General features: G+C 56.1%; 1 protein-coding gene across 1 annotated transcript; it reads left to right on the plus strand.

Annotated features, from left to right (window-relative positions):
* Positions 1-1,655: 1,655 nt before the first annotated feature.
* CTDSP2 (CTD small phosphatase 2) lies at positions 1,656-24,489 on the plus strand. The gene is made up of 8 exons (XM_061131107.1): positions 1,656-2,244; positions 15,200-15,348; positions 16,899-16,937; positions 17,343-17,444; positions 18,027-18,083; positions 20,218-20,310; positions 20,439-20,624; positions 20,802-24,489. Exons 1-8 carry the CDS (start codon positions 2,181-2,183, stop codon positions 20,925-20,927), a joined length of 816 nt encoding a protein of 271 aa, XP_060987090.1. The 5' UTR covers positions 1,656-2,180; the 3' UTR covers positions 20,928-24,489.

A 24,489-nucleotide genomic window follows, 5' to 3' on the forward strand; every position in this document is an offset into this window, starting at 1 on the left:
CCTCAGCTTCTGCCTGCAGTCCCCCTCCTCTCACTGCAGCTGAATTCTCCACAAGAGGATGGGGGCAGGGCCCAAAAGGCCCCCTAGCAACCTATTAAAAGTTTTACTTTAAGAATCTTTTAAGGTTTTTATGACCTTTTTCACAATGATGGGAGGTAAATACATGAGAACTCCTCCCTTTCCCCCTCTTTTAATGAATTAGGATCTACCGAAACTCAGTGTTTAAAGTTACATAAGCATCATTCAGATCTTCTGTACCAGCTTTCACTTTGGAAAAACTGCATTTCCATTAAAAGTGTTATATAAAAAGGTTTTGTGTATGTATGTGTAGGAACAGGAGGAACAGGTACACATGAGCACTGTTAAGGCACTCAGGCGCATATGCATCACAAGCTCACCTGTCCTCATGGAGAGCAAGTTTAAGATGTGACCTGCTTGGCCGGCAACCCCCAGTGAGACCTGGTGAATATTGGGCAATGGGAACTACAGCAGGAAGGCCATAAGCTGCCCCAACCTCCCAGGGGCCAGAGAAATCCTGATCTTCCAGAGAGTTTTTTCCTTGACAGTCTGAGTTTCATTCATCATAAACTATGGAGGTTGGAAGTGGCTCAGAAGTCACCCAATGCAATCTCACTGGACATCACTCTCCCCAGCCTTGACTTGAACAGCTCCATTCCTCCCAAGGCGCCCTTGTCACCTGTGGATAGCTGTAGCTCACTGGAGAAGACCTGATGTTGAACTGAAATTTGCCTTTCTGGAGTTCCCACTTCTTGGGAACAAATGTATATCCCTCAACCACTATCTTGAGTCCAGGAGTCACAGCCAGCAGGAGAGTGCCTGGGGCCTAAAACCGCGGAGGGAGGGCAGTTACGAGTCGACAGAGCTGAAGCTTTAAGCTTAGAGACTTCTATCCATCCAAACTGAGACTGGTACTGTGGGGGAGGGGGAGCGAAGCGCCCAGGGGTGGATTGGGGGGTGGGGGGGCGGGGGGAAGGGAAGAAGCCTTAAATGGGAGTAAGTGAAAGGCTTTGAGCAAAGCCTGGCTCCTTAGGTCTCATTTGTTGTGTTGGGAGTCAGACCATCCCGAGGTCAGTTTCAACTCTGATACTCTTCAAGTCCTCGGCCTACTCACACACACCCCAACACACACGTATCCCTTTCTGGTTTCGGTGTTTGTACTCTTACGTGAAACGGTGGGGGGGGGGGGGGGGGCAATTCGAGCGCCGATCAGGAAGTACAACAACTGCCCGAAGCCTCTCTATCATCCTCGTGCGACCTGACTTATGCTTGGAGGCTTGCTTGTCTACCCGAAGGGCGCAACCATTCCACCGTACGCGGGTAGAGACACCGAGACAGGAACACCCCGGTACAGAAGAGAGAAACGTGAGCTTTGGAGTGTCCTTTTAAGTAGTTGGGAAGGGGGTGTGGCCGAGAAGACTGGGAGGCCGCAGCCCGACGAGGGGGGAGTGGCCCGGGGCGTGGCCTTAACGTCTGGAATGTTGTTGGGTCCTCGCACCGCATAGTAAGGAGGGGCCCCGCCCCTTTTCTCGGAGAGGGCCAATCGGAATGCCGGAGCGGTTTCAAGTCTCCCCCGCCAGCCAACCCGCCCGCCACCCCACCCCCCTCGGGGATTCGCTTTTTCCGTAACAAAACTGCAAAGCTCCGGATGTTCCGCAGCCCCGGCGGCTCACAGGTGGAGGGGCCCGGGGCCTAGGACTGTGCCCCGAAGCGGGAAGCGCCTGCAGGCTGTAGAGAGGCCGGGTCCAGAGCCTGGAGGCGCGCGGGGGTGGGCGCTGCAGCCGCGGGTTGTTTATCTGGAGTACGGAGGGGAGGGGGGAGCCTGGAAACCGCCCCGTGTCCCATTTCCTCCTCTTGTTTTCGCTCCGGATTCTCCATGTTGGACCCAAACTGAGGAGCCCGGAGCTGCCGCCGGGGGATCGGGGCTGGGGGCACCCGGGAGAGCCGCTACCCGGGTCGCCCGCTCTCCATACAGGCCGCCTCCCTTCCCGGCCCAGGGAGGGAACAAGAGCCGGGATGTGAACAGCAGTGGGAGTCGGAGTCTCGGGAGCCCGAGCCTGAGCCGGAGCGGGCCCCCGCCCAGGCCCCCCAGCCCAGCCCAGCCCAGCCTGTGCGCCCGCGCGTCCTCCCGCCCAGCCAGCCCGGGCCCGCGGGATTGTTAGATGGAACACGGCTCCATCATCACCCAGGCGCGGAGGGAAGACGCCCTGGTGCTCACCAAGCAAGGTAGGGGCAGCAACTTCCCAAAACTTTGCGTCGCCCCCGGGCGGGGAGGGGGCTAGCACAGCAGCGAACCCGAGTCTCGGCCCCTGACCTCCCGGGGCTCACAGTGGGCGATTCTGACCGGATCCCCCGCTCCGTCCGCCCCTGCGTCCTGGTGCGCACTCAGACCCGGCAGAGGGCTGCGCCGGGGCCCGGGCTCCCTGCGCCCTAGGGGGAGGGGCGTCATCCGCGCAGCTGTCACCCCTTTCTGCACCCCCCTCTCGGGGCTGAGAGACTAAGGGGTGAACGCTCGAAGCACGAGCCTCCTCGCGTCCATCCTCTCCAGAGTTAGGGGGTGGGGTCGTCACTTTCCCGCACCGGAGCGCGCGGCTGCCCCAGGACTACAAGGACTGGGGAGGGAAGGGGCAAGAGGGGGTCCCGGGCGGTCTCGGGCTAGAAAGGAGCCGGGACTGGAGTCCAGCACTTCCCAGCCCCACCCCCCCAGCCCCTCACCCCCCTCACCCCCGCCAAAGCTCGGGGTTGCTCAGGCAGCGGGCGGTGACGGCGTCCGGCGGGACTTGGGACCAAGTTCACCGCCCGGAGGCGGGGGCGGCCGCGGTGGGGGAGGGGCCGAGCCCTGGATGACCGGACCTGGTCGGCCCGCGGCCGTTTGCTGGGCCAGGGACCTCGGCGCGCGGGGCTCTCGCCGGGCGGCCTTCTGCCGCTTTCGCTGAGCAAACAGGCGCGACCCCAAGGCCCGACCGGAGCCCCTCCCTGCCCCGGTGCGCTTCCCCGGGGCCGCCGCCACACACAGAGTCGCGTTTGTTTAGCCCGAGAACGGTGTCCCTGGTTACATAACTCGCAGGATGGCATCAGACCCGGCGTGTTTCTGAATCGCGCTGCGAAAAAGTGAGAGTTCTCGGTGGGTAGCGGCTAGCGGCCCCCGCCTTCCTGCGGGTCGCGGGTAGATACGAAGGGTGTCTCGGGCCCTCTCTGGGTGTGGGTTTGGGGACTGGAGCGTGATTGGGCCGAGGCCCTTCCTAGGGACGGGGAAGGTGGGGGTTCGAGGGTGAGATCTTTGAGTTTGGTCCTGGAGAAGGCCCCGAAACTCTTTCCCCCTCCCCCACGTTCCTCTTCGGGCCTTGAGGAATGTGTCTGGAAGATCGGACAGAATTTCCGCGGGGAATAAGGACTAGCGTCTTTTTTTTTTTTTTTTTTTTACTTTCTGGAGAACTTCCCAGACTGGGGCCACCTGGCCTGGGTAGGCTGGGGAGCTCACGCTCTTGGGACCAAATTCGGAGCGTCCCTGCTCATCCCTCGATCCCCCAGAACAGGGCAAAAAAGGCCCAGTTCTGCAGCTGGACATACTGAGGCCCAGTGCCTTGTGAGGGGGCCAGCCCTGGGGCCTCAGTGTAGCCCCAGAGCCCCCTGTTAGGCAACATTAGTCAGCAGATCACTTATTTAGGGGGTTCCTGGTCCCAAGGAGCACCCCCAACTTGCCTAGAGGCTGAAAAGCTGGGCTGGTGGTTTCACCATTCCCTGATTCCCTTGGTGAAATGCTGGGGGGTGGGAGGTAGTGCGTGCTTCCTGCATCCGCTGGCCTTACTTAAATATTAAGCCTTGCCTACTCAGATCCCAGAGCCCCTGACTCCCTGCTCTCCTGGCCACATCACTAACCAGGTTGCAGCTTCACCCACCCCTCCTCTGGCTGCTCAGCTGTGCTGAGGGCTGAAGAGGGGAGGCTTTCTGTTTTTTATAACTTCACTCCTGACTGTTCCCGCTCTCTTCCCAACCTCATCTGAGGAAAAGACTCCAAGAGCTAGCCAAAAATGAAGAAATGTGTGGATGGAGGATTCCAGAGGGGGCAGTGTTGATGAGAAGGGGAAGAATTGCCCTGGACCCACTCTGGTCCTCCCCTCCTGTACCGGCTCAGGAGGGTGCCCTCCCAGGGAGAGGACCACACCAGGAGTGGGGGAAAGCTGGACTGCTGAAGAGACAGCTTACCAATCAAAGCTGGAAGTTTCATCCACCAGGGCAAGTGGTGGGGAAGAGGATAGCAGAAAGCAAGCAGCTGGCTTCTTGACAGTCTTTAGCTGCTGATGTTGGTTGAATTTTTAGAGTTACAATTTTCTTTTTTTGTGTGTGTGGTTTATCCTTCAAACTTATCCCTGGAGGAGTCTGAATCTTCAAGCCGGCAGCTTGAGGGTCTCTCTTCTCCCCTGTAATTTGACTGCATTCCAGAGAAGACATGCTTTCTTCCTGAACTGCTTGGGCAAACAGCAACCAGCAAGCCAACTTTCTGATTCCTTCATCCTTTACAAACAAATCCTGCATCTTAAAAAAATAAAATAAAAAAGTTGGGGTGGGGAGCAGATGTTTTCTCTCTCTTTAAGAGTTTGGCCCTCTCTCCTCTTCAGCGTCCTATCTCTAGGCTTCAGCCTCCCTTTGGAAAAATGGGGAAGGAGTACTGAGACAGTTTATTCATGAGTAAATTTCTAGAAAAATACAAATGGCTCCTAGCTTGGGTGGTTTTTTAGTGAAGTTGTTTGCAGTGTTTGTTTTTTTTCTTCTTCTTCTTTTTTAGCATTCTGCTCTCAGAGCTTTAAGGCTGGCTGGGTGTGTTGATGATTCAAAAGTAATTACAGTAGGGGAAGTAGAACAAAGTTGCTGAAAGCATTGATGATGAAAGGACCCAAATTGGACCATCTCCCTAGACAGATGGGTGAAGTGGCTCACTGGTACAGCAAGGATGGGGCTGTGTGGTAGGTATATCAAAAGTGAAAAAGCAAAGTTAGTATCACTTTGGTTAGGAAAGCGCCATTTATGGCAGATATTCGAATATGTCTCCCGGTTGCTGGGAGACTGTGCCTTCGGCTTCAGGGTTAGATGGGGAGAAGCCAAGGAAATAGGTTAGTTTATAACCTCCCGGGGTGAAACGCGAGGGTGGGGCAACCTCTTCCAGAGCTTGAGTGACCCACAGCCCCTGTATGGGAGTTGGGACCCGCTTCCGTTTTGTTTTGTGGGACCTGATGCCCCTTCTTTTCAGACAGTTGATGGTGATGCTTTGGATTGTCTTCTCACGTGTCTTAGTAGTAGGTTCTGGTAACTGACCATCCCTAAGAGTTAGGGTGGTGGCAGGTTTTTCTGACTCTTGCTTCCTCCCTACAAGGGAGAAATTCTGCCGTATTCGCTCATGTAAAAGCTCAGACATGTTTCACTATAGTTGTAGCTAGGCCCTTAACTTGAAAAGTTTGGCTTTCTCCCTCAGCTTGCTGGGTGAGCGTCCAGGGTGTGTGTTTATAGCTGGCTCCGCCCGCCCCGCGGGCTCCTCTCCCCTCCTGGCCCAGCCTCCGCCTTGGCCTCTTTGTGGCCACCGAGCCTCACTCCTGTGTCTCCTTTGGAGTTGTTGCCCCACCTTGGAGTGGGGTGGGGGCCTGGGTGGTGACTGACACTTGTGTTTGTTCCCTGCCAAAGCAGCCCAAGGGAGCCCTGCTAACTCGGCAACCATGTTTGTAAATGCCCACCATCCTGGGCTGGGAGTTTGCAGTTCTGCTGCTGAGTCTGACTTGGACAGTTTGCGGTGGAGCTAGACTTCAGGGATTGCTGTGAAAGCCTCTCCAGAGATGGCAGAGGTGGTCGTGTCCCTGACTCCTGTCTCCTCCCTCTCAACTATAGGGGTCTTAAGCTGAATGGAAGAGAGGTCCCTTTTCATCCTCTCGGTGGGACCTTCCAAATCCCTTATGATCACAAACTTTGTTAAAATGGTAAATAGAAGTAAGTTGATGCGCCCAATCTTTCTGTGAAGAGTTAGTACATGTGTTCATTACTAAGCAAGAGAAAGACAGTATGTATTTATATGTAAGTATATGTCCCTTCCCCTTCTCAACTTTCTTCCTCCTAGCTTTTGGGTAGGTTGAGCTATTGTCTTATAGTCTCATCTAGTCTCTTGGGATGGAGAGGGGATTGAGGAGGGGAGGGTGGAAGGCAGGGGCAGCAGTTAAAAGTGTTCGGGAGAATTGCTGGGGAGCAGAATTGGTTGCTTCCGGCCTGGGTGCAAATCCCTGCTTTCCCTGTTTACAGTGAGACTTGACAAATCACTTCTCTGTTCTTAGTGACTTTTCTGTAAAATGGAAGTATTGGTCTGTACACACATATAATGCTTGGTACTTAGTAGATGATTGAAAAATGTTAACATCCTTCTTTTTTATACAGCTAGACTACCACTCCAGTGTTCCTCCATTCCTTGAAGGACACAGTACAAGCAGCAAAATACCCATGTGGGTTTTATTGTTAGAGACAGGCGGCTGAGGGCCAGAGGGGCACTAATGTGGAGCGTAAGCCTTGGGGGGGGGGTGGGGGTGGGGTCACAGCCTTGCTGCACAGACACCCCTGTGCCCCGTGACACTGGGTGGGATTCTATGCAAGTGGAATGTGCCTTGGGCCTTTGCTCTCTTTCTGGAGCCCAGGCATCCGGGGTCGCAGGAGGCCAGGGAGCCACACACCTCCTATGAAGAGTCCCTGAAGTCTAAATCTTCTGAACAGTTGCTCAGTCCCTCAGAAATGGGTACAGTGAAGACTTGAGACAACTGTATGCTATGGTCTTACTGTCTGTGTTCGCTTTAAGAGTTAAAGAACCCAGTGAGATTCCATACATACATATATATATATATATATATATATATATATATATGTATATATTTTAGGAAATTCTGGTAACAAGGAGAGGAAAAGAAACTGGGGTTTTGAAGAGAAACAGATGTTCCAAAGCCGTGTCTTTGTTTCTGTGTCTTTGGGGTGAAGCTTGAGAAAGCACAAGCAGCGCTAAAGTGCTTCTCACCCTGTCTTGGGCTGGCCAGCTCGCTGGTCCTGGGGACGTGGGATTGGGTGTGGCCCTCTTCTGTAGGGGAGGAACAGTTCCCAACTGAGATGCAGATGAGTTTATTACCATGCACATCTTAGGAATGAACTAGTAGAAATCAAAGAGGAGAAAATGATTTAGCACCGGAAGCCTGTCTGTACCAGAGGCCAAGCAGAACAGAGTTTCTTTGTCTGGCCAAGTGCCCAGCCCTTCAGGTCTCACTGTGCCTGTTGAGGTCTGTTACGGCAGAAGGGGCACTCCAGCAAGCACACGGCCTCCAGGGCAGGAGTGACAAGCTTGTTCTGTTTTATTCGTCAGCTATTCTAGGAGTCAGCCTCAAACCTGATCTCTCGGCAGACCTGCTGACAGCTCCTTTTCTTTCCCAGGTGATCCTAGTCCCCGTCTCCTTCCCTACCCCCTACCCCAAATCAGACTTTACTCCCTGTTTATTCAATACCTCTTTCTATCTCTTTTGCATCCTGTAGCATTTCTCTTTCCCACCCACATAGATCTCAGGGAACAAATGGGGCCCCAAACCCAATGAGAGCCAAGCAGATTCGTGAGAATGCTCAGAGCGTGCACCACAGATGTTCAGAAGTGTCTCCTGGGTACGCTGAGGGGGCTCGGGCCTCCTCCTCAGGGACAAGGGCCTACAGTAAGAGACGGCAGGCTTGGGTCTTTTGACTCTGTGATAGAATAGAGCAGGTACCCATAGAAAGGAAAATCGGGCTCTGGGGTGCAAGTCCCCTGAAGCCTGCAGAGACATGAGGCGATGGGATGTAGTGGGGGAAGGGACCTTGGGTTCTCTAACTGAATCGCCCTCCGGTCCTGGAAGGGTTAGTCAAGGACCACTGGCAGCCTTTAGACATTGGCTCTTAGCCAGGGACACGCATCAGACTCTCCTGTGACACTTACTAAAAATACAACCTCCACCTGGGTCCTACTGAATCAGAGGATGAGCAGGTGGGCCGGGCATACGCGTGTTCCAAGTGCTCCCTGTGAGTCTGACAGGTGTCCCTGGAGAAAAGCCAGGTGAGCGCAGCAGGGGCCCAACCGCCTGTTTAGCCTTGAGCATGAAGAGTCCCTGGAGGGATCCAGTTTTGCCGTTTGTTAACCACCCTGTGGCTCCTAAAAGGGGGTCCAAAAGTTTTCTGAGTGTAAATGGACAGTCATGGTCCTTGCTCACCAATAATGATCACAGATGATACTTACAGAGCACTTATCTTTTATATCTAGTGTCTCACTTACGCCTCACGGTGACCTTGTGAGGTAGGAATGATCGCCTCTGGACAGGTAAGGAAATCCTCCGCCGAGAAACCAAGCACCTTGTCCATGGAAACGCGGCCGGTTCGGGGCAGCTCAGACTGACTGAGTCAGGCCTAACCCTGACCCCGGCCTCTTCTCTTCATTGTGCAGGCCACCTCTCGGGGCACCTGCTCAAGCTTCAGGCGACCTGAAGCTGCCTCGTAAGGGACCATGCAGCATGGCCCTTTACTGATCGGCCTTCAAGCAGACAGCCCGGGGCGGCTGTGCCTTAGGCAGGCCCACAGGCTGCGTGAGCGGCTGAGCTGGGGCAGGCGCCAGGTTTCCTGATGTCCAGCTCAGCGCTGTCAGAGGACATGTCAAGATGGGTGGGTTGGTCCCACGTGCAGCTGGGCTGTGGGGGGAGCGGGTGAGTGACCCTGTAGGTGGGACAGACTCCCTGGCAGGCTCCTTCCTGTTCGTTTGCGCGGGCCAGCCAGGAGAGGAAGGAAGGAAGGAAATGGTTGGCCACCCTCAACGAGAGAGAGAGTGTGTGTGTCTATGATCGGTTTTTGTGGAGTCTTGGAAAATGCCATTTCCCAAGGTTGGCCCTGCCATGACCTCTGTGTGACCTCTGAAATGAGAAGAAAGCTCTGTGGCCTCTTTCGCCGTGGCCGTTTTAAGTTGGAGCCTGAGATAGGGATATGAAAGTCCCTTGTGCCGAAGGCAAGCAGCTGAGCTTACGAAGTGTACCACTAGGGTCAGGACACACCCAGACCACCTCTGAGAAGTAGGTGATGTTAGTCTACCCGTCTTATAGAGGAGGAAGCTGAGCCCCGAGGCCACACACCTTACATGTGGCAGAGCCAGGATGGAAGCCTGAGTCCGCGACCCCTCTGTCACCGCCCTGCTCACTGGTCAGAGGAGAGATGGTCAAGGGGCCCTTGCTGTATCCTGGGCCTGCGTTCTGTTTCCATCTCAGGCTCACGCATGTGTTGCCTAGAACGGGCTCCCGAGCTGGAGAGAGAAGAGGCTCTAAGTTCTTCAGGTCTTCACCAGCCAGGAATCGGGCAGAGAGGAGACCAGGGCTGAAATGGCCACTGAGAGGGTGTCCGTGTCCTGCTGGCAGGCTTCCTTTGGCCTCTAGCCGCCCAGAGGGCTTTGCTCAGCACCTCCTCGGGAAGAGGGGGGGCTCGAGGCGGGAGGGGTGGCTTCCGGTCTCCCAGACGACATCTCTGGCCTCGCAGGTGCTGCACACACAAACCAGGGCAGGGCCAGCCTCTGGGTTCTCCTGGGTGGTGTCTCCTGTCTGCCCCTGCTGCTGCGGTGGGCCATCCGCTCGCTTCCTGACATCCTCCCAGAGCCCCCTGGTGTTGGCTGTGTCTGAGCCTGCTCCTGACGCACCTGTGAGGGGATGCTCTGGTCCAAGGCCTGCTCTTTCTCCTGGGAGCCCCAGCCTGTTTCTAAAATATGTTAGAGCTGCCGGGAAGGGTGTTTTGCCAATAACTCTTTTAAAGGCTGACTCTGAAATTGACCCAGTTATCTTGGTCCTGTTTTAGAAGTTGCCAGGAGTGCCTTGCTTCCAGGACTGAGTTGTCCTTGAGGGAAGGTCCCTGAAGTTGTGGCCCCATGTTGTGACCCGTGACAAGATTGCCAAAGCGGGCAGGGGAAAAGCAGACGAGGTTGCCGGTGACCGGGTCCCCCACTCCCACCCCACAGACGGCCTGAAGGACCCAGGACTGAAAGAGGTCCTCCTTTCTTAGGAGAGAGGCAGAGTCAGGGAGCCCTCCTGCCCTGGCAAGAGCTAATGCAGGCGTCTGTGTAGGCAGGACAGCCCGGCGGCTGGCCACAGGGATGGCGCTCCTACAGAGCACGCCGGCGTGAGCCAGACAGCGTAGCTAGAACTTTTTAAAAGTCTGTGCCGTCAGCCTCACGGCTGCTCTGTGGGACCAGGGGGCCCGTGCTGAGCCGGGCGAGGCCCCGCCTGCCTTGCCACCTGGAGGGAGCAGTGCCGGCAGCCGGGCACCGCGGCGCTGCCCGCAGCCTCCCCTTGCTTCTGGCCTCTCCTGTGTGGGGGCCGCCTGGGCACCTCTCGCCTGGTTCCCCGCCGACTCACCTGATGGCCCAAGAGCTCTTCCGTCCGCCTGGCGCCTCGAGGCCTCTCCTCAGCCAAGGCGCGGATGCCCCGTGCTGGGGGCCCGGGAGGACTCCTCTCCACGGGGAGCCCCAGTCAGATGCGTCTTGGCCTCAGGTCCCAGGCAGCTGGCCAGCAGAGGCCGGAAACGCTCCAAACACGCTCCTTCCTCCAAACGCTGAGGGGAGGGAGGCCCTCCGAGAGGCCATTTTATATTATAGTGATAGCCGGGCGACAGCCTTTGCCGTGGGGGGATGAGAGATGGTGGCGAGAGAAGCACTTTTGAGGGGTGAACCAAGAAAGCATCCTTCTGCATGAATGGGCTTGTTAAAGCCCGACAGCCCGAGAGCTTGCCTTCTGCTGAATCCCAGGCAGGTCTGTGAGGAGTTCCTTTGCTGGGACACGAAGCTGTGTTGTTGGCAACGGTGATATCTGAGCCTGACCTTCAGAAGGAGGTTAAAAATAGTGTTGTCCTGGCAAAGCCATTCTCCATCTGTGCGTGTGTGTGTGTGTGTGTATGCACACATGTTTATGCACTAGCTTCTTAAGAGGCAGAGGTAAATAGCATCCCCACCTGGTGCTTCTTGGGGGCAGACATGGCAGACACAAGGGGAGAGACCATTCTTTGTCTCAAGTGGAATGGCCTCACCTGCTTTCCTATTAACTTGCTGATGCTAGCCAGGGAGTTTGCAACTGAGAAACAGCTTTTGTAGTGAACGGGGGAGAAGGTATGGGGTGGTTTTGACTTTTTGAAACCTGCTCAGGATCAGAGCTCCTCTGGCACCGTTCTTTCTTTCTGTTCTTGAGCTTCAGCCACGTGCTGGGGCGGGAGGCCCACGGGGATGCCACGGTGCGGTCGTTTTCCTTAGTAACTCATTAAAACAAGCATGGGATTTAGGTTTATTCTGCACGGTGCGTTACTGTGCTTGGTAAGTTTCATTTGTCCTCGCAGTCAGGAGTGGTCGTCTTGTTATCCCAGTTAACGGATAAGGAAACTAAGGCTCAAAGAAGCTGTGTGGCTGAGTGGGTAACTGGCAGGGCCTGGACCCCAGCCCTGGTGATCCTGGGGGGGAGGGGGGCGTTGCCTCCCCCGTCGCCCTTTCTCTTCACATCCTGCCTCAGTAGGAATCCTTGCAGCAGTGAGCTGAAGGGGTGTCCTGGCCTTCCTTTTCTCAGCGACCTGCACACGTTCTTCTTAAGCCAGCGCTCCCCCCATCAGATCAGTGCCTCAGACCAGAGGTTCGGAACAGGGGGCGCAGGAGCACGTCAGTGATGGAGCTCTGTGGTACCCACCAGAGTCCTGCCGTCCCTCACCGGGGAAACCGTGTGCTGTGAAATCCCCACCGGCCTGTACTCCCGCTGGTGCCAGGCTTCCTCTCCTGGGGAGAGGGTGCGGTCCCTGGCTGTCAGGAGCGCAGCGCCGAGTGCGGGCTGAAAGGAGTCCTGTGACAGGCTCTTTGACACAAGGCTCAGATCCCACCCTGGCTGTTTCCCCTCACCCTTAAACCCTCTCAGCACAGTGGATCTCTGACCAGAGGTCCTGGCTCCAGCTTCTCCCCCTCCCCCAGTGTCCTCTTGATCTCCCAGAGGTGTCTGCCAGTCAGAGTGGGTGCCAGACCCGGGTGGGGGTGAAGGGAGCCTCAGAATGGAATCCCAGAGCCTTGTACTGTTTTACCCCTGAACCCCGTTCAGGGACTGCCCACAAGGGCAGCAAAGAAGAGGGCCAAACCCCAAATTGATCCTCACCAGCCCAGTCTAAAGAGGAGCAGAGCAAACACTCTAAAAGAGATCTTGAGAGTGCCCCACCGCTTCCCACTTGTTGCCGGGATAGATGCTCATGATGCCTGAGCCATTGGGGACCCGACACCTGCCTCTGGGTTCAGGCAGATCTGGGTTCACGTCCCTGCTCCGCTGTCCTGCTGCCGGTGTAACCTCGCGCAGGTCACCTCACCGCTGTGCTTCAGTTAGCCTTCTATAAAGTGGCGGACTGGTGCCTGTAGATGGGCTTGTAGTAAGGATTAAATGAAATAGTGATGTCAGGTGTCTCATCACAGGCCTGGCACGTCAGTGGTGCTCAGTAAACATGACTGAGGCCCAGAAGGACTGAGTGGCTTGCCACAGGTGCTCAGCTCCTCTGTCTGCCCACCTCTCCTCATAAGGGAGCTTCTTTCTAACTCTTCTGGGCAGTTGCACAGAAGACTTCCACAGGCCGTGGAGGCCCCAGAGTCACTGACTCAGCCAGAGTTCTGAGCACCAGCTGCTTAGAAGCCGGAGGCCGTCGCAGGCCCCGTCAGGAGGCAGCCATGTTAGGGGGAGGCCAAAGAGGCCCTGACGGATTCTCAGTGGCCGTGTTTGTAAAGGTGAGGAGGACTGAGGGCATTGGGGCCCCAGAGGGGGCGGGGTGGTGAGGGACGTCTGGGGTACTGACCTTGCTGCTGTGGGTCTGGGGTCCCCTCCCGAGGCTCCGAGCGCCTGCCCTCAGGGTCACGGCATTCGTGGTCTCTGAGGCCCAGGGGCTGCCTGGTCACACTGTGTTTGTGAGAAGACCCTCATCCCCTGCAGAGTCCGGACCAAGCGGAGGCGCCCCCAGCCCCCCCACCCCCCCCCCCACACACACACAGCTCCCTCTGAGGCTGCAGCGCTCCGGCCTGCTGGGCCTCCCGCAGTGGGAGCCAGCGAGGCCTCTCCGTGGCCCCAGCCAGCTGCCCCTTTCACCCCCCCTGCCTCCCAGGATTACTCAGCCTTCACAGCGTCTGTCACTAAGATGCTGAGTGCGTTCTTGACGGCCTCTCTTCAGGAACGGCTTGGGCCCTGTGGCCTTTTAAGAAAGGCTCGGTGCCTGGGTTAAGCCTCTGATTGTGGTTCTGCATGAAGAAAGCATAAGCCAGAGGAAAAGCGTTGGTTCAGCTTTGGTCTCAGAGCTCTGTGTCAGCGTCTGCTTGAGTCCCGGGGCTTGGTATTGAACGTGGGCCATACAGACAGGTGGAGAAACTGTCCTTTCCCTCTGATTTCTGCATAGATTATTCAGAGTAGGAAAAAGTCCGAGGAACCACCTTGCGGTCTTTACGTCCTGGTCTCTGCTCACAGGTTTGTCTCCTGGACTCAGGGGCCTTCGGCAAGGTCTCCAATGCAACTTCTTCCTTCAGGCCAGGATCCCCAGTCCCTGGAAATCTTGTTTTTTCCACCAGGGCCAGGAGCTCAAGAGTGATATCCAGGTTTTTAGGCTAATCGCTGGGGAAGCCTAAACATGTTCTGAAAGGTTATAAGTGGTCATACCAGTGTCAGGGGATCTGCCTGATCCAGGGAGGGGAGAGGGCCAGGCTGGACCGACCGGTGCCCGACCTCAGCCTCTCTGTTGAGCCAGAGCTGAGTCAGTTGTTCCGGGGCGGTGCTGACTGCCACTTGACTGGGGGTCAGCAGCCATTTCCTCATCCTTGGTCCCAGGAACAGAGTTTGGTTTTCCCTCCTCTCCAGGGGCTCAGGCAGCCCAGAAACTGGGTGGTAGATGTCTCTTCCGTCACTTCTGTAGGAGCGGCCTCTGAACAGGTGCAGCACGCCCTCTGGGGGCTGAGCTGAGGGAGCCTGGCCTCGCTGGGATGGGGCTTGGGCACCACCTTGCCTCCCCTTTCCCTCCCTAAGCCCGACAGCACGTGGAAGGTTGTCCTCACCGCCACATTCTGTTTGTCCCCTGCCCCCGCTGGAGGGGCGGCATTTCCGCTGCTTATTTTCCTGCATTGGAGGTTGCCTTCTGTCTTGAAGTGGAGTGAGATGGATGGCAGGAGGGCAGGACTCGGGAGGGCAGGCCTGTGGCCGAGGCCCACTCTGGCGGCAGCGATGCAGCGCCCCCTCCTGGCCAGAGGACAGCCTGGCTTCCTGCTCCTCAGCACAGTTGCTGAACGGTTCATCTAAAAATAAAAGGAACTTCAAAAAGATTTTCCAAGGCCGGTTTCTGGTTGATCTTGTAATACCTATAGCTTTTTGTATCAGCTTGACCTTTCTGGAGCTGCTTTACCAAGCCTCCGATTAAGATGGCTTTGTATTTCCAAAGCCCAAATTGTCAAGGCAGGGCTTAGCAGTTACAGCCTAGAAGCAGGGACATTAACCCAGAACCCAGTGCTGGATGTACGTGTCCCAAGAGAGTGACCTTCTTGTGGTCTTGGAGGAGAGGGAGTGGTAAGGAAAGTGGCTGGAATGTGGGAAGGTCACAGGGGTGTGAACAAAGCAGGTAGGTTCTTCTTGAGACTGAAGCCGTTCTGCTTTCTAGTCTGAGCTCAGTGCTGCCAACTGATCAGGCATTGAAGGGAGCTGACCCAGAACAGGACAGAAGCTCTGCTAACTTGAAGGGGTCTAGCTCACTCCCTTCTCTAGAATGGGTAGTCTTCTGGGAACTGGTGGTAGGGAGGATATTTGGTTTTGTGAATTCATCTCGAGGGTTTCCTGGTGTGCTGTTATCAAAGTGGATTCTGTGCCTGGCCCCATCGTTCAGTGCCCCTCCCCCCACTGTGCAAATTCAGAGCAAATTTTACGCAGCTCATTTCCCAAACCAGGGGCTGGGGTGCCTGTGTTTCTACTTTACAGAGATGTTGGGATGAACGTGTGCATTTCACTGGTGACTGTATTTGGTTGTTCACCTGGCCCGCACCATGTGCCCCAGTGGAGCTTCCAGACTAGAGGGAGCACAGCGTGGGAAGTGGGCGTCCATGGATGCCCTGAAGCTAACGCCTCTGTCATTCCCTCCTCTCTAGGCCTGGTGTCCAAGTCCTCTCCTAAGAAGCCGCGTGGCCGTAACATCTTCAAGGCCCTTTTCTGCTGTTTTCGTGCCCAGCATGTTGGCCAGTCCACCTCCTCCACTGAACTCTCCCCCTACAAGGAGGAAGCCAACACCATTGCTAAGGTAGCCGGGTCCAAGGCGGTGCGATGCCAGCAAGGACGGGGCTGCCGTGGGCGAGTGGGGTCACTGTAACCAGAGCAGGAGGGCGAGCCAGCCTTGCCTTCGCCAGAAGATCTCGGGCCCAGAGGAGCCCCTTCCTCTGTCCTTCCCATCATGGGACATCCTCCCGTTGATTCCCATTTGTGGTGCGCGCCACCTGGATGTCCCTCTGGTTTCTGAGGGCCCCTGTAATCCAGATCCTTCCAAGTTCCCGGAACCATGCAAGGCACTTTGCATATGTTGTCTCATATGACCCATAGCAGCCTCCAGATAGATAAGGATTTCAGCTCACAGACATGAAAACTGAAACCCAGAGGGTATATGTAGCCCCTGAAGAGTTATTAGTTAGTAAATGGTAGTATCAGGGTTTGGACTCAAATCTCTCTGGCTTTAAGTCCTGTGACTGTTTTTATTTTTAACTAAGCAAAGATAACCTCCAAGTTATCTTTCAAGGAACTTTCAGGGAACCAAGGAATTGAAATTCTGTCACAGTTCTTGATAACCCCTTGCAGCACTCTGAGCTGTACCTGTTAGAGGCATTGGGAAATGTGTAGGGTGTCTCTGATTCTCATAATTACCAGAAGATATATCTGGCATCGCAGAGGTGGGGGCAGAAATTCTTCTTTCCCCCTAGGCCATTGGTATTTCTTTCTGAACCACCAAGTTTTAGCTGTCCTCCTTCTCTTTCAAAGCCAGGCTGTAGACATGTGCTTCACTGTCCGAAACAGGGAAATGGTTAAATGAAGTACCAGGTGACTGTATTAGCTGAACTATTAGCTTTTACTAAAAGTTCACAGCAATGTGGAAGTGTTGAGTTGCAACTTTAAGTCAAAAAGCAGAAAGCAGAATTACCTATCAGGAGGGGAAAGACTGCTAAAACAGGCTTGAAGGAAATGCAGTAAAATGCCAGCATTGTTTCTTTAAGTGCTAGGATTTTCATTTTTCTTCAGGGTTTCCATTAAGATCACTTGCTTGCTACAACCATAACATTTTTATTATTAGCCAAAGGCAGAAAAACCGTTTCTGATCTCTCTGCAGTCTGTCTCCCGTCACATTCTAGGACCACAGTGTGGGCTCATATAGGCTTCTTTGTGTTCTGTAGAGGCTCAGCGCGTGCACACACACACCCGCCGTCTATGCCCCCACGGCGAACATAGGAAAAAGACAGGTTCTCAAGGAAAAGCCTGGGTTTCTGGACTAAGCAAGAGGCAAAGCTTCTGCAGTGAGGGGTTCTGACTCTGCAGCTGCATCAGCTGCGGCGGTTCCTGGTTCCTCTGAGGGGCAGTGGCCGGCGAGCTCAGGGCCCCTGCCTTCTCCACCCTTCACCAGGCCTCGTGAGGAAGGGAGACTTCAGCCCCTTTCCTGCCCAGCTCTGAAGGACAGTCACTTTTGTTATGTCAGGGTTTTCCAGGGGGCTGGGATCTTGGGGAGGAGACTCCCCTGCAAGGCCGCATGGGCTTTAGACGCCAGGAAGGGCACCGGCGGCCGGCACTGACCTCCCCTCTCTCCCGCAGTCGGACCTGCTGCAGTGCCTCCAGTACCAGTTTTACCAGGTGAGTGCAGCCCGCGGGGTGTGTGCTCGGACGCCCCGAGGCCCGGTGATCCCGCTAGCCCCATGGGGTGATGTCCTGAGGCCTTGTATCTTGCTGGCTAGATCCCCACCTGGGAATTGTTTGTCCCAGACATTTGCTGAAGGCCCACAATGCGCAAGGCATTAGATCGTGGAGGGGACAGCTGGCCTCCACCTCCAGTATCCGGATCACTGCACAGGCCCTGGGGAGGCGGAAGCAGGGAGTCAGTCTCTGCTTTTTCTCCTCTTGGTCTTCTCGTGTCATCTCTCTTGGGTTGAGGTGGGGGGCATCTTCCGTCTCCTCAGTAGGCCCAGCTCTGCCCAGAGTTCTGTTGAGGGAAATTAATCTTCCTTGGTGGCAGATTCAGCACCTTGGCTCTGGTTTTAGATTCCAGGGACCTGCTTGCTCCCAGAGGTGACAGAGGAAGATCAGGGAAGAATCTGCGTGGTCATTGACTTGGATGAAACCCTCGTGCATAGTTCCTTTAAGGTAACGTGACCTCTGGAGCCCTTACTCACCCGTCTCGGGCTGTCCTGGGAACCTGACTCAGGTGCCGTGAATTGGCCTCAAGTTGATGCTGGAAGAGTGATTAGAGATGGGAGGGCCGGCCTCTAGGATGTGGCCACGGTGGCATCACAGATGCCTGGCGGCCACTCCAGAGCACATTGAGCGGGAGCTGTTGCTCCCTCTGGTCACTGCCGACAGACCGCATCCGCCCCGTGTCCCAGCACAGGCGCCCGGGGCTCTGTACAGGACAGGCCCGGAGGGCTGCGGGCCGGGAGTCAGCCATGGGCCCTGTCCCCGCCTGCCTTGTCAGGACGTCTGTTCACAGGGCCCAGGGACTCTCGGCTCAGGGAGAATTTGCAGGTGGTGGTGGGTAGGGAAACCCAGAAGGGAAACTGCAGGCTGTACTGGGGTGGGAGCCCCTGGTGGGGCGGCAGGCGCTTCCTGGAGCCTCCGAGATCTGACCCTCCCCCTCCTCCCAGGGGACGGGCCTTGGCCAGGACTGGGGTGTGGCTGGGCTTCTTGTCCCTTCTCTTGAGCTGACTCATTAACTCCTCTGCCTTTCAGCCAATCAACAACGCTGACTTCATAGTGCCTGTAGAGATCGAAGGGACCACTCACCAGGTAAGTGCTGCCAGGCCCAGGGGCCCGGGGTCCTCTGTGCCTCAGGGCTTGTGTTCTGGCAGCTGATCCTTTCCTGTGACTTCAGTCTCTCCGTTGTTATTGGTACCTTGAACACTCAAGGCTTTCTCATCTTAAAAAATTCAGCCCCCCAGTCACCTCAAGCTGCCATTTTTTTTCTCCTTGCAGCCAAACTTTTCAAAAAACAAGTACTGTTTAATAATAGTAGTAGCCATCATTTTCTTAGTTGCCCTGCCCCCACTGAATGTGACCAGCACTGTTTTCTCTGACCTGAAGAGTTGGTGTGTCTGCCTGTTACAGGCAAGGAAGCCAGTACTGGCTGTGCTTTCTTCCCTTCCCTGCCCACCCATTCCATCTAGCTGGTGAATTTTCTTCCTTCCCAGCTCAGGCATCTCCTCCTCTGTATCTCTTTATGCAGCTCCCTCCCCTTGGGTCCCTACACTGGATTCTGACACAATAAATGCTCAGTACACATCTATCAGAAAACACTTGGTTCTAAGTAAGAGCAGACTCTGGGCCTGTATAACCTGCTCAGTCCAGGGTTAAGGATCTGTGGTGTTGATAGTCAAACAGAAGAGTTACTTGTAGGGAAATGGGGCTTGAGGCTCCCATGGGTGGTCATCACTCTCCTATGTCCATTAAAAGCTCTCTTCGCCCCACTGCCCTCCTCCCAGCTGAGGTGCTCCGCCAGGCCTAGTGCCGGACTCTGAATGGCAGCCCTTCATAGTCTGCTTGAGGGCTTCCCCTGTGGCGCAGATGGTCAAGAATGCAGGAGACCCGGGTTCAACCCTTTGGGTTGGGAAGATCCCCTGGAGAAGGGAACAGCAGCCCACTCCAGTATTCTTGCCTGGAGAATCCCCACTAGAGAATCCTCTAATCCCCCAGGGATAGGGGAGCCTGGTGGGCTGCAAGTCCAGGGGGTTGCAAAGAGCCGGCACAACTGAGCGACACACTTGGGTGTATAGAGATGCACAAAACTCACAGAGGAGGCAGGGCGCGTCTTCAGACGGACAGACAGACACGGTGAGCTCCTGGCCAGCAAGGAGAGGTGTGAAGGATGGGAAAGGGCGAGCTTTACATGATTGGGGGTGGCGGTGGTAGTGGGGCGTCTACGTGCAGAAGTTGGGTTTCCAGCAAAGAGTGGTGAGAGGATGCCAAGCTTGATGAATAACCAGCAAGAAGAGAGGACCTGTTAAAGGTTAAAGAAATAACAAATGAGAGGAGGCCCAGTTGTGGCTACCTGGAGCAGAGGGTTCCTGCTGCAGAGCTGGGAGGGGTCTGGTGAGTGATGGCCAGTCCAGGACACCTCCAGGAGGAAGGGTCATAGAGGCACACGCTCCTGAGCTGGGAGGGACGTGGGTCAAAAGAACTTTGAAGGGATGGTTCTAGGAGCACCTACGTAGGCTGGATGACAGGAGAGCACCTGGATGGGGGCAGGGAACAGACACCACGAGGGACAAGCACCCAGGGAAGCGTCCTGGCCATGCTGTGCGGGGTGATGAGAGGTGACACGGGGGGCGGGGGGGGCTGGCAGGAGAGGCACAAAGTGGGTGGGATCACGAGGGCACGGTGCTACGGGGTGTTGGATCTGTGGTCACGAGAGGGGAACAGGCCACTTTTCCCCTGGTGCATTTCAGAGAAGCTCTGCAAGGGAGGGCTTGAGGTTAGGAAAGATCTGCGACCTTGCCTGATGGGGACCTGGACTGAGTGTCCTGCCAGAACCAAGGATAGGAAACTCCTGCTGAGGCTGTGGCTGGATTCAAGTAATCCAGGATAGGCTGTTTCCATCCGTGAGGCCTATTCTTGATTACTTGTTTCTGGAGGCAGCTGATGGTTCACCGCCGGAAAGAGATGGCTCCTGGGACCTGAGGTGTTTTGATTCTTTCTGAGCTGGGTCAAGGTTGGGACCACCAAGCCAGCAGGAGCTTGGTGAGGAGGTGATGCCAGCATCCCAGTCTGTGGGGCAGCAGGCTGCCGGCCAGGTGGTCCAGAGGCGGGGTTGTGGGAGTATGGACTGCGTCAGTTCTGCACCTGCTTGTGCGAGTGATGATGGGGCCTGACGCGGTGCAGCTCCCCCCGCACAGGGTCTCCAGCAGTCCGCTCTGCTGCTCCTCAGGTGTACGTGCTCAAGAGGCCGTATGTGGACGAGTTCCTGAGGCGGATGGGGGAGCTCTTCGAATGTGTCCTCTTCACCGCCAGCCTGGCCAAGGTATTGGGGGCGGCGGGGGGGAGCAAGGGACCAGGAGCGGGTGTGGCAGCTCCTTGCAGCTCCCTCCGCAGGGTGCCCCGGGGAAACCAGGACCGCGTCCAAACAGAAAGCTGCCTCTCTCCTCCCAGTATGCCGACCCCGTGACGGATCTGCTGGACCGGTGTGGGGTGTTCCGGGCCCGCCTGTTCCGTGAGTCCTGTGTGTTCCACCAGGGCTGCTACGTCAAGGACCTCAGCCGCCTGGGAAGGGACCTGCGGAAAACCCTCATTCTGGACAACTCGCCTGCTTCCTACATTTTCCACCCGGAGAATGCAGTGAGTGGTCCACACACCCACGTGGCAGGGCTCGGCAGAGCCCCGGTCCTGGGAGGAGAGGGGCGGAGAGGCGGGGGGAGCTGTGGGCTTTACTGGAGTGGCGCAGCAGCCCAGGTGAACGGGCCAGGCTCCAGGAGCTCCGGGGCAGGAGACTCAGGCTGCCCTCTCCCTCCCCAGGTGCCCGTGCAGTCCTGGTTTGACGACATGGCGGACACTGAGTTGCTTAACCTGATCCCGATCTTTGAGGAGCTGAGCGGAGCTGAGGACGTCTACACCAGCCTGGGGCAGCTGCGGGCCCCTTAGCCTTCCCCGCTGCCAGCCGCGGCCGTCCCAGCAGGGGCTTTCCTCACTGTGCCTTCATGATCAGCCTGACAGAGTGGAAGCGGGAGCGTCTAGCCAGACGAGGCCTGGACGTAGACGTGATTGGAAAGAGCTCTAGGACAGGTTAGATGCCGAGTGGGCATATAGCAGACCAGCGATACCCAGAGCTCCCGGCTGTCTGAGTTGGGTTCCTGAGATGTGAGTGAGCGTCTGTGTGTGCACACACACGTGCGTGTGTATGTATGTGTGTGTGTGTGTGTGTGTTTGTCTTGCCTTGAACTGTGGCCCCAGGATATGCCCGTTTCCGGTTAGGAGAGAAACTGAAGGATCGAGAGTCTCCTCGAGTCTGTCTCCTGCAGGCTCTGCAGGCTTGAAGACTGCTGAAGGCTCCGTTGCCAAACCTGTGGCCTTTCCTCAGTGTTGTAAGGTTTATGCCAAGGAGAGAATGGGGTCAGGGGCTGCCTTCGGGTGCCCCAGGCGTGCATCTTTCTGAAGCCTTTCTCTTGCCAGCTGCTGCAGAGAAGCGACATTTCTGGGAAGATGAAAGCTTGTTTCCAGAGCTGGCCCCAGTGGCCATCGGGTCCTGTGGCCCGACAGCTGCCCTTGCCTCCAGCGGAGTGCCTGACTCCGGTCCTGTCTGCGTCTCCCAAGGCCTGGGCACCAGGCCTGCCTTCCTCGCCACCTAGCCATAGTCTTAAACCTGTGGGGAAGGAGGTCTTCTCCCTGCCCTGGAAGAGGACAGATAACTGATTTCCGTTCTTTTGACTCTGTTTTAAAATTCTCTTTCTAAATACAGTGTTGGGCCGTTTTGTTTCTGACAGAGCTGCAGTCCTGGGCCTGGGGTGAGAGTGGGAGGCCCCGGGGGTGCGGGGATGAGCATGAGTGTGTGTCCGCTCGGCCTGTAGGTCAGCGGCGCCCAGGCCTGTGCCTCCGTCTTGCCTTCAGGGAATCTGCTGGTGCTGCCACAGGACTGTTCCTGGGTCCGGGAAGGGCGCTCCGGGTCCCACCCTCCTGTTTCTGGGCAGGGCTCTCTCCTCTGTCTTCCCCCAGGGCCTGGCCTGTGCCGAGTGTCTTCATCCTTCCTGGCTGGCGCTGGTTCTCTGCAGAGCCCCAGGCATGCTTGCGTTTCCTGGGCGGAGGGGCTGGGTGTTGTCTGCGCTTAGTTTGCCGAGGAAACACACGTGCGCCCTGCCAACAGCGACAGGTGTGCCCGAGCGCGCCACTCGCCTGTGCTTTGCAAGTCTCTCTGCTTTCAAAGTTTCTTAATAGTGAAATGCTTTAAAAAAGCCACAGAGAGGAAGTTTCCCCAGGATGGAAACAAAAGGGGAAGAGCTGCTGTAACTGGGAGCACAGGGGCCCCCCAGAGGGAGCCCCGCCTCAGATCACTGCCTTAACCGCGGCCGCCCCCCTCCTTCCGGTGGGCTTCCTGTCACCCCCACCCCCTTTTCCCTGGAGGCAGGTGTCGCCAAGCGTTTGTAAGTTGCTTCAGGTGCGAGAACTCCGCCCACTCAGGACTCACCCCCGCTCTCCCTTCCGGTTTCCGCACACTGGGCCAGTCTGAGGAGCTCATCGGGACCGGGCAGCGGAACAGCAGCTCGGGGTTCTGGCTGCCCGGGGTCCTCTGGCATCGTGACCGCCGCCCCGCCGCACGGTTGTCAGGCCTTCTCTTCCGCTTTGGCGTCACGTGGGTGGAGTAGGGCCCCCCAGGCCTGTGTGGTCAGTTCCCCAGCAGCATTTCCTGGAGCCTGTGGGATCCTGCTCCATGCTGGTGGGGAAAGAGGGCTCCAGGGCTGGCCAGGAAGGACATCTCCTGAAGGGAAGTAGGAGCTTCTGATTCTAAGGCCCTGGCCTAAGCCTCTCTTCTGGTATCACAGGGGGGCCTCTCTCCTAAGCCCCACTCAAAGGGTCAGCCCTCGGGCCAAATCTGCCATGGCGTCCAGCCAAGCTTTTCTGACTAAACAAGCAATAAGAGGCTGTAGGCTGACCCCCCAAGGGACCCTTTCTGCCCTCCTTTGGGTCACCTGGTCTCTGGGAAGAGCCAGTGCCACCCACTTTCCTGTCAGGCTTGTCTGAGTGCTCCGAGGGGTCATGACCAGGGCCCAGGATGACCTGGGAGTGCCCGCTACTTCTGCATGAAGCCCAGCTCCACAGGCCTGTCTCACCAGACCCCCTGCCCCGCCCCTGCGGTTCCTAACCAGAAATGCTGCACCCCCTCGCCCCTTCCTCCCTTCCCTGGAGAGGTAGCGCAGCCAAATACAAGTCTAAGCAGGGTCCATCCGTGTGGACCAGAGCCAGCCTGAAGTCGTTAGGGCTTTCTGGTCTCCAGTTTCAGTGTGTTAGGGGCAAGAGATGATTGCAAAACTTGCTCCTTAGAGGAATCAGGCCAGACTCAACTTGGGAGGAGGGCAAGATTGCAAGGAGGAGCCAGTTCACCCCAGGATCTGTTTCAGGGTTTCCTACCAGCACTTCCTGTTTGAGGCTGGCCTTTGGGAAGCAATAGGCTACCAGGCCTGGCCAACCCCAGTTCAAGCCATGCAGGAACCTGCCCGCCTGCCAAGTTCAGGTTTTAAGGCGCCTCTTCAGGGACACAGCGTGTCTCTCTGATTGGGCTTCTAAATCAAAAGCCTGATGTTCTGTCCCTCTCATAGGGGGAGCTTTGGACACAGGACCAGTTTGGAGAGGGTCAGGTGAGAGTCTCCACTCTGCACATTGTAGAGGGGACCCTTTGCGGGCCCGTGGTCCCTCACTAGAGAGGTGGAGGTGATTTGCCTTCAGTTAACCTGGGACCTTCTGTTTAATTCCCTCCCGCCTCCCAAAGATTTGGACCATTTTATAAGTGTATGAATTCACCTCTGTTCACAGTGGCCCCGAAGCTTGTCTGTGCTAACAGCATGGGAAGTCTAGAGGCGGTCATTCCCTGGGAAGTGGGTCCCGTTCTGTTTTGTTTGCAACCCTAGCCTGTTCCTGGGGGGGCCTCATTCGGTAAGGCAACTCCCCACCCCCCTCCAAGGTTGTTTTGCGCCCCATGTCCCAGCCAGGTCAAGTGTCTACAGCAGGTGAGCCTGTTTGGTTTTCCCCTTTAGGTCTTCATTTAGTTATTTGTTACTGTTATCCCTCAGTTGCCTTTTTCGTAAAATGAGGTTTTAGTTTTCAAAACAGTAAATACTTGCATTCAAGCCGGGGAGGCAGAGGTCTGGCCCTCTGCCACATTGTCTCAAAGCTGTGGGGCATGCCCCTGGAGCAGACTCTGGTCTTTGGGGCCCTGAGCTTCTTTGCTTGTAGTTATCTCAGATCTGACCTGTGCTGTGCTGCTCAGCCCCCTTCAAGACGCCATCTGGAGGGTCAGGGAGGTCTGCCTCCCACTGTGACCGGGCTCTGGGGTTCTGACCACCTTGCTTACAAGTCCATAATTTGATAAATTTGTTGTATTCAAAAACTTGAAATGTAGGATGCCATTAAGTGTCTGTTTATATTTTTGAAATATTTGTATTACTTACAATTAATGAATAAAAGTGGGTTTAAAAAACCCATCCATGAATGGGAA

Source organism: Dama dama, chromosome 3, assembly GCF_033118175.1.
Source record: "Dama dama isolate Ldn47 chromosome 3, ASM3311817v1, whole genome shotgun sequence".
Classification (NCBI taxonomy): Eukaryota; Metazoa; Chordata; class Mammalia; order Artiodactyla; family Cervidae; genus Dama; species Dama dama.

Excerpts from the sequence above, each read along its gene's own strand:
- CTDSP2 (XM_061131107.1), top strand. The coding sequence starts at position 2,181 with ATGGAACACGGCTCCATCATCACCCAGGCGCGGAGGGAAGACGCCCTG. Across the intron at positions 15,349-16,898 it reads AAGCCAACACCATTGCTAAG|TCGGACCTGCTGCAGTGCCT; the intron begins GTAGCCGGGTCC and ends TCTCTCCCGCAG. Across the intron at positions 20,311-20,438 it reads TCACCGCCAGCCTGGCCAAG|TATGCCGACCCCGTGACGGA; the intron begins GTATTGGGGGCG and ends CTCTCCTCCCAG.